We start from the raw sequence: 9,190 nt of genomic DNA, 5'->3' as shown, positions 1-9,190 counted from the left end.
GTTTTTCTGCTAAGGACAGGACGACTTCAACACAATGAGGGGCCACTGTGGCCATGTAATGTAAAATATAGCCTCTGTCCCTCAGCCAGAACAACGAAGATGGGTCATGGATGTGTCTTCCAGCACAACAATGACCCAAAATATACCACCAAGGCGACAAAGAACGAACAGTCGTGAGTCATTCTGTAACGTAGAACTTCAAGGAACATATTAACAATAAACAAAATAAAGAATAACACCAGCCTTTTTCACACACGTGGCAACAAATAAAAAGTTACACTTACAGCAAAGTTGAGAAGAAACGTCTCCTCCACGTCACTTCCTTCATAGTCTAAAAGCTGTTGTAAACTCCTGGAGAAACAAAGAAATCAACTCATAAAAACCAACACAGAAAACTCAAACTGTCATTTGCTCAGCAGACAGAAGCAAAACAAGGAAAGTTAAAACTGTATTATGGTGTTACACACAGTGTTATAGTCACTGCTTGGAGCTGTAGTAATACAGAACTTGTCGGTATCACCTGCAGCTCTTTGGTGTTATACTTGTATTTAACTCTCAACTCTATCCACGTTTGACCTTTACATTGAAAACCCAGGGATCAGCCGTGCTGCTCCAGCAGCTCCGTAGATGAAACAAATCGTGAACACAGGCTCTGTCAGATTAGAGGTGAATTATTAATAATAGGAAATGACTCACAGGGAGTGTTGTGTTAGTTTTCCTGAAAAGAAAATGCTAGATGTTATAACCACCAATAACAGGAAGGACAAATGGGCTGCCAACGGAAATGCTAATTAGCCAAAGGGGATATATTATTATTGTTTTGCAATTTGACCCAAGTTACTCGGCTGAGGTCACAGTACAAAGAAAATATCAAACAATGTTTTATCAGAAAGCAGAGCTGGTGTCTGCTTCTTATCTGTGTGTTGTCTCCACTGTGCTGCCTTTAGCCTGTCGAAGCTGAACAGCTCAAAAAGACAGACAAAATAATAAGAACAAACATTTTAAGATGTAGTGTCCTTTAAGATGGTGTTGTCTCGAGAGCAACAGGCTGCTGCAGCCCGTACGTATCGGTAATCACATTAAATGGATAATCGCAAAATCAATAGCTGACTGGAGACAATTAGGCTGAACGGAAATGCTGACCGTTCCTGCTCTAAATTCAATGAAGTGGCAAATTATCTCACTGCTACTCTGAAAAGCAAAAACACTGGTTATGTAAACAAGTGGCACACGGATTTGGCATCCGGGTGCAGATTTGATCCTAACCCCGATGAAGGTAAACATCCTTCTAAAGGAGGACTATTTCAAGTCGCTGGCCCAAGGCTGAGATATCATCATCACTTTACTCTGACAGCCCTGCGTGTCCAGACTTTCTTCTCTTTTTGCTAATAGGTTAAAATTAATGGAGTCATAATCTTTTTTTATTCCAGGCATTTTTTTTTTAAATCATTGCACCGATTTATTTCTTTGTTTCTGTGGGACAGTAAAGCCCCCAGATTGGGACTTTCTTTATCAGAACAATTTACACGTTTTATATATCGGTCTTCACATATTCATATATTTATCGACCGGCTTCACTCGCCTGAGTTACTATGGTGTAGACTTGAGATTCAATCTCGCTCATCCTTTTCTTCATCTGCCTCTCTAATCTACTCTCCATCACCTATTAGGGCAAGATTTATTAAACAGAGCAAAACAGCGTCTGAGTGCATTCACCAAATAGTGCTAACAGGTGTGTTTAGTTTTACAGGTGATTAAGAAAAATACACAAAAACCCAAAACTGTAAACTTCGCGCTTGATTTAAATATTCTCCTCCTTATATTTTGCACCTTAACTCCCAGAAATACAAATGCTACACAGTCAGTCGCAAAAATCTGTGAGTTCCCTCCTCTTACGCGCAATCTTAGGATTCAGTCTCAGTTTGAAGTCTCATTTTAAGTCATTTTAAGTCATTTTAAGTCTGCGATGCAGTTATTGAAAAAAACCCTGTGCTCTTACTTATGCCTCCTATCTTCTGTGACATAATCGAGGCATTCAAGTTATTTTATTGTCCCATTTATTTCTTTATTTCCAGATTAGATTCTGTGCCAGGTTTCAACTTACACTATTTAAGATATAGAATCCACTTTTCAAGGTCTTATTTATCAAGAACTTACCCCAACATTATGGACCAATGTGCCAGATGTCATGCCTCACCTTGTTTGTCTTTTGCTTCAGACTGCATAATTTTTTATGGAAGGTTTTAGGAACCCAATAACAAACTGACCACTTCCATTGCTATATTTGGGGGTTCCACTTGTTCCCCAAACATACCTTGCTTGCATGCAAACATCGCTTTTGGTGAGATCTTTCTTCCTATTGTTTGTGTAGGTCCTCAGTCATTCAGGTCGTGGTAGTTGAAGGATCTTGAAAAAGAACTTGACTTAAGTTTTGAAGACCTCTCACCTAAGAGGTCTCTTCAGTTGCATCCTATTCCTCTGGAAGTCCACTAATCCCACAGTTATCTCTCTTTATGCTTTAAGGATGTCATGTCATTTCTTAAAACTTAAAGGCTGTTCTGCTAAGTTTGATCAAAAATTGAATTCTTTCATTCATTATTTTAAGTCTTTACCAACTCAGAGTATAGATTAACCCTTATATATAAATAAATATATAGATCAAAAAATGAATTAAAAATAAATGGTGAGTTGCAATGTGCCATGTTTACCGGGCTTCGGTGGGTGAGAGCTCTTTGAAGTCCTCCAGCGTGGGTGACACCTCGAGCAGCTTCTTGTAGAGAGCCAGGGGGAAGTGGAGGTCCACCACTGTGGCGTTATAGATGGCCAGACCGCAGATGATCCCGATCAGGTGGAACCAGTTCTGCTCTACAAAACACTGGAGATGCACGCAGAAACATTATTTTCCTGTTGTCTTTCTTTTACCACTTCTCTGAGCAGAGTCTTTGGTGGCATCGTGTCAGCTGGCTCAACGTAACTCGACAATTTCTCACATCCCACGAGCTGAAAAATGTTATATGGTACACCAGCAGTAAATTCACACTCACAGAACTATACAAATATGAAAAAGGTACCTTTCTTCTTAACTCTAAGGTATCAGAGCTTCGAGGTAAATATGCTATCATAAGGATAGAATAAAGCCAAAATATGGAGATTAAAGTTGTCATTTAAAGTAAACAACTGCCAAAGCTTCTATTACCTCTACAAAATTGTGTAGACGAGTTAGTGAAATCACACTTAAGAATCAGCTTTAGTAACAAGGAAAATTGTTTGTGTTTGTGTGCTAAAAGGGAATTTTTATGATGAGTATAAGGACGCTGAACAGAAGGGAAAAAAAGATAAAACTTGGAAGAGTTAGCCAGATTTGTACAAAATGAAAAAACTGGCAATGGACAGATGTGAGGATGTCAATGGTTACACCCTCGTGCAAGAAAGAGACTGTATGTTGTATCACAAGGCACAAAAACACAAGAAAGCTAATCAAGCTGTTTCACTAACTCATCTACACAAAGCATTCTGTAGAGGCTATGGCAGCCATGACAGTTGTTTGAATTGAAACAAACAGCTGGTCAGTAGATCACCAGTGGGCTTCGTCCAATGATCGCTAAGTATGTGCCTAAAAATACACCAACCATTAACCTACCGAATAGTTGAGATATTCTGGAACAACATAGTGGACCCTGAAACCAACAACACCACCCCTCGAGCGCAACTCGCCACACCAGATCATCTTCCTCCATCTCACTCTATCCCTGACATCCTCCTCTGTCACTCCAACCCTCTGCATGTCCTCCTTCACTACATCCATGAATCTTCTCTGTGGTCTTCCTCTTTTCCTCGTCTCTGGCAGCTCCATCTTTAACATCCTTTTTCCAATATTCACTGTCCCTCCTCTGCACATGTCCAAACCATCCCTTGTCTCCACTCAACCTGAGATGTCCCTTTGGTGTACTCATGTCTAATCATGTCCTTCTGTGTCACTCCAAAAGAAAATCTTGACATCTTCCAGATCATAGGTGTCAAACTCTGGCCCGTGGGCCAAATTTGGCCCGCAGCCTAATTACATTTGGCCCGCGAAGCCATACCAAAATACTATTAGAGATGGCCTACTGGTATTATACAGCTAATATATATATTGTTTAGTATTAAGCTTTGCTTGTTCCATATTCAGTTTTCCAGCAAAACTTATTTGAGTCCATAAGAAAAGATTCATTCTTATATCTGGAGGAAGATTTTTTTTTTTCAATAAATATTAATGTTAGCCCGCGACTTTGTTCCAATTTTGAATTTTGGCCCACTGTGTATTTGAGTTTGACACCCCTGTTCTAGATTATCACTATGGCTGCAACTGTGTGTTATAATTATGTGCCAGAAAATGAATCTTGGACTATATAAAATAAATGCTACTCTCATGCAAATACCTCTTACTTTTTTACTTAATAATTTTACAAAGAGTTAGTTTAAAAGGGGGGGGGGAGGGGGGATTTTGACCTTAATTTGAATGACAGAGAGGTGACTGACTGAACAGAGCTAATATTATGTTGTTTCCAATCTCAGTCAGCATGACGGTCAAGGCTGAGGGACGAGCTCCCTTATAGAGGTGAGTGTTTTGTAAACCTTAGTGTTCCCACTGACATACAGCATCTCTGTATAACTGCAGAAACAGCAGCTCTTCTTCTTGGAAAAAACAGCAGCAGTCAAACAACTGCCAGTCCACATTCGGGTAATCCATTAGAGGCCGACTGCTCTTTAGTCCAAAAAAAAAAAAAAAACCCAGACAAAAGAAAGCTGAAAGGCTTCAAACTAAAAGGAAAAGGTCAGTGGATTTATTGAAACACTGACTTCTCTTTTTGAGCAACAGATGTGACTCGTCCATCCTGCGCATGTCAAAGAGACATTATCTCCAAGGGGCAAATTAGGCTGGAGCCCACACAGCCCAGACAAGATGCTTCAAACCTAAAACAAGGCTGAGTGCAATTTACACACACAGCACAGGAGCAGTATGCTTACTAATTACTTAAATCTTCTTTCTTTTCTGACGTCACTGAGATCTCATAATATCATTATTAGCCTAAACGCTTTACTTCCCAGAAAACAGCTGAGCTAAAAGCCAACAGCACAGGCTGCTTATTGTCAGCAAGTCCAAATATGTTTCAGTCTGCAGAGTCACAGTATTTTCCTTTTTCTTTCAGAGGTAGAAAAAAAAAAGTGGACCACTGTATGCAGCTTTCAGCTTTGTGACTGAAATGCAATAACCCCTGTAAAGCATGGATTAGCTGTGCTACACTGTTGTGCATTAGGAATTAACCGATGATTTTAGTTCATATCCAAAGTTACTTAAACAGTTGTGTGTTTCTAAATTATCCATAAACTAAATAAATAAATAAGCTGTCTCTGATCTGTCTACGATGTTTTAAAACACAGTCTCCAGATTAAGTATCATTTTTCTTCTGGATAACCATCTCAAAAGATGAAGTTTCCTATTTGAAGACATTGCAACTACTCATTCATTAAAACCTGTTCACAGCAGGTGCAGCAGTTGGAAAAGAGCTTCGTGTTTAACTGTCTGCAGCAGTGCGGCTCACCGTAATGTTTCAAGTTGAAGGTAATATGCTAAAATTAGACTTAATTATATTTAAATATACTCGATAAATACTTTAACATACTAATTCCACTGCCTGTTAACTGTCAACCAGGGAAACTCACTTTATCTGAGAACCAGAGCAGGTTGGACTCTTTGTAATGAGTGAACATCCCGTACACGGGATCCATCAGCTCCTTCAACAGCAGCAGGAAGAACTCTTTAGTTACGCCGCCTGCGTCTACGGCCTCCTCTCCATCAAAGATCACCTGGAGGGAGGAAGAAGCAGATGAAAAACAAAAACAAATCTTCGCTTTGTCCAAGTTACGCCTCCGGTGAGTGCCGCCTCTCACCTTGAGTGGTTTCTTGAGGTCCACGTCAGAGTACATGGTGAGCTCGCGTAGTGTGTCGCTTACTAAATGGCTCCTGCGCACATGGAGCACCAGGTAAGGGTTCCTAGCGAGGTGGGGTTCCAGTGTGAGCAGCATAAAGACATTGTGTAGGTTTGCACCGCTTACTGCCATCTTGGTAACGGACACAGGTGGAGAGAAATGGATGAAACAATGTTCACATGAGAACGAGAAGAATTAAGAAACATTTGCTGACACATAAAGTCTGTCAGCAGCGGATACCTGCATTTGCAGTTCAGCATCAGTTTGCAGCATGGTTGTCTTGGCTTTTGCGTTCAGTATGAACGGGTAGGCACATAGGTTTACTGCGGGAAAGTCACTCTGCAGGGAAAACAGAATGAATGCTTAATAAACCATTTAAATGAATCACATTTATCTATTATGCTTAATAACTGAGTCTTTAATTCAACTACCTGTGAAGGGGATGATCCCACTTTCTAAAAATGAGAATGAAAGAAAAGTCATCTGATCAAACCTGACACTTGAAAAATAAAAAGACATTTAAAAGTAGAAACGAAGAGATTTTTTAATTCCTTCCAGTGCCCGAGTGTTGTTTATGAAACAAGTGGGCAGCAAGAAGAGACAAACAGACCTGACAAACACAGATGCCTTCCCAAAAACCTATCCCAAACTCAGTACTCACAATCTCAGCTTTACTCAGAAACCATTTGAGGTAGTCTTCCTGGATGTCCACGAGGCTGGTGATGTCTGGGATGTAAAAGCGGTTGTACTCCACGTGTTGTGCCTTCAAGTTTACCTGGTAACATGGAACAAAAACCTGCTGATCTCCAGGAAATGTCACAGTACACAGCAGACTACAGATTACCGAGAACCATCTGACCGTGACACAAACACTTCCTTCTTGGATTGTATTGCCGAACAAGCACAGCTGAGAACGGCGAGTGTCGTTTGTGAATACCTTGTGGAGCTTTTCCAGCAGCCGAAGAGTGGCAAGAAAATAGTTCTCATAGAACATGGGCACGAGCACAGTCTTGCCTCCTGTTAGCATAAAGACAACAATGCTCTTGTACATGTCGACCATTCGGGTGAACACGCTGCCATCCACGATACACCACCAGTTGTCTGCAGAGACACAAAAAGGAGAGGAAAATAAATGACCTCAACCAAATACACCATGATATTTTATGGTGGACTCAAGTAGCACTGAGGTTGTCAGTTTCTTCTATGATGTATTGGAATTTCAGGAATTACACAATAGCAATGCTTCTGTTTTAGCAGTCAAATGAGCTTGCAAAGAAAAGCGTCTGGACTTCTTTAAGTTACTTGAAGACGTTTCACCTCTCATCCGAGAAGCTTCTTCAGTTCTAAGGTCAAATGGTGGAGAGTCCCAGATATAAACCTAGTGGGAGTGTCCCCCCCACAGAGGGACAAAAGGACCCCCTGATGATCCTCTAATCGCCTGAGCCAAGGTGTGAAACTGGGTGTGGGTCCCAATCAGCCAGAGTTTCGGGTGAGTTACTCACCCGAAACTCTGGCTTCTCGGATGAGAGGTGAAACGTCTTCAAGTAACTTAAAGAAGTCCAGACGCTTTTCTTTGCAAGCTCCTTTGACTACGATGACCTGGATGACTGAGAACCTTCACAGACATTCTGTTTTAGCACTTAAATAATTTAAAGCCACTTCATTAGATACACCTGTTCAACAACTTGTTAACACAAATATCTTATTAGCCAACCACAGGGCAGTAACTAATTAGGGATGTACGCAAGTTCAAACTGAGCACTGAATGGGGAAGAAAGATGATTTAAGTGACTCTGGACGTGGCGTGGTTGTTGTGCTAGATAGGCTGGTGTGAGTATTTCGGAACCTGCTGATATAATTTGAATTTCCCATATAAATATCTTCAGGGTTTACACAAAATGGCCTGAGAAGGAGAAACCATCCACTGAGCAGTAGTTCAAGATGTTTTGCTGCCAAAGACCAAAGAGCAGAATGGCAAGACTGCTTCGAGCTGACAATAAGGGCACAGGAACTCAAATAACCACTCGTTACAACCAAGGTATGCAAAAAAGCATCTTTGAACTCACAATATGTCAGACCTGGAAGAAAATGGGCTACAACAACAGAAGAACACACCAGTTGCTACTCATGAGAGTTAAGAACAGGAATTTGAGACCACAGTTCACACAGGCTCAGACAGAAGACTGTAAACATGTTGCCTGGCCTGATGAATCTCCATTTCTGCTGTGACATTCAGATGGCAGGGTTCACATTTGGCATGAACAACATGAAATCGTGGCTCCATCCTGCCTTGTAATGACAGTTCAGGCTGGTGGTGTGGGGCACATTTTCTTGGCACACTGTGGGACAGTTAGCACCATTTGAGCATAGTTTAAAGCCCACAGCATACCTGAATACTGTTGCTGATAATGTCCATCCCTTTATGAAACAGTGTACTGTCCCTTCTGAGGAAGCAGCAGGATAACGCACCACGTCACAAATGTCAAATCATCTCATCGTTTTTGATCATAGCAGTGAGTTCGCTGCACTCAAATGGACTCCACAGTCCAAATCTCAGAGCACATTTGCGATGTGATGGAATGAGAGATTTTCATCATGGACAAATCTGCTGAAACTGTGTGACATTACCGTGTCAATGAGAACCAAAATCTGAGGAATGTTTCCAGCACCTTGTTAAATCGATGCCATGAAGTATTAAAGCAGTTCTGATAGCAAAAAGGGGTCTAAGGTGTAACTAATAAAATGGCCAGTGAATGTATGTTTGTGTGGCGTAGACCAGACGTGCATGAACAGTTTTACGCAGCAGTCGGTCACATGTGCAGAGGTGAACAAACCTTTCTCCAGAGCGCTTTTGTCACTCGTCTGTATTATTGCAGCAGCACTATGAATATCTTTGAAAGTGTCAACAACATTTTATGAAATATCATCCAAATATTTAAAATAAATGCACGAAAGTAATTTTCAGGACCCACCAAGAAAAAAAACAAACATTATTATTATTAAACTGATTCATGTGGCCACAGAGGGAAGACTAAACTAGCAGACGGGCTAGTAACTGACCTTTACCTCTGTTAAAACCCCTAGTTTTCCTCAAATATCAGTAGTGAGTTCAAAAATCCATATGAGCCAGGCTCTTTTTTTTTCTTTTTTCTTTTGTCCCGTTTGGATCTTTAGCCATCAGAATTGTTGTCTTAAGGCCAAGAAAGATGCCAAGCGGATT

At 40.8% G+C, this 9,190-nt stretch overlaps 1 protein-coding gene across 1 annotated transcript in view; it reads right to left on the bottom strand.

The window, feature by feature from the left end:
- Positions 1-9,190, bottom strand: part of herc3 (HECT and RLD domain containing E3 ubiquitin protein ligase 3) — a 36,652-nt gene that overhangs the window by 10,329 nt on the left and 17,133 nt on the right. Inside the window, exons 14-21 of the mRNA XM_013909252.1 lie at positions 6,908-7,107; positions 6,632-6,745; positions 6,402-6,425; positions 6,211-6,309; positions 5,932-6,102; positions 5,704-5,847; positions 2,709-2,875; positions 285-351 (exon numbers count right to left, since the gene is read on the bottom strand). Coding sequence (XP_013764706.1) covers positions 285-351; positions 2,709-2,875; positions 5,704-5,847; positions 5,932-6,102; positions 6,211-6,309; positions 6,402-6,425; positions 6,632-6,745; positions 6,908-7,107 — 986 coding nt within the window. The remainder of the gene's footprint in view (positions 1-284; positions 352-2,708; positions 2,876-5,703; positions 5,848-5,931; positions 6,103-6,210; positions 6,310-6,401; positions 6,426-6,631; positions 6,746-6,907; positions 7,108-9,190) is intronic.

The sequence above is a fragment of the Pundamilia nyererei genome, unplaced genomic scaffold (genome assembly GCF_000239375.1).
Source record: "Pundamilia nyererei isolate P.nyererei 1_Seehausen unplaced genomic scaffold, PunNye1.0 scaffold00022, whole genome shotgun sequence".
Classification (NCBI taxonomy): domain Eukaryota; kingdom Metazoa; phylum Chordata; class Actinopteri; order Cichliformes; family Cichlidae; genus Pundamilia; species Pundamilia nyererei.
This window is presented reverse-complemented; position numbering and strand designations above follow the sequence as displayed.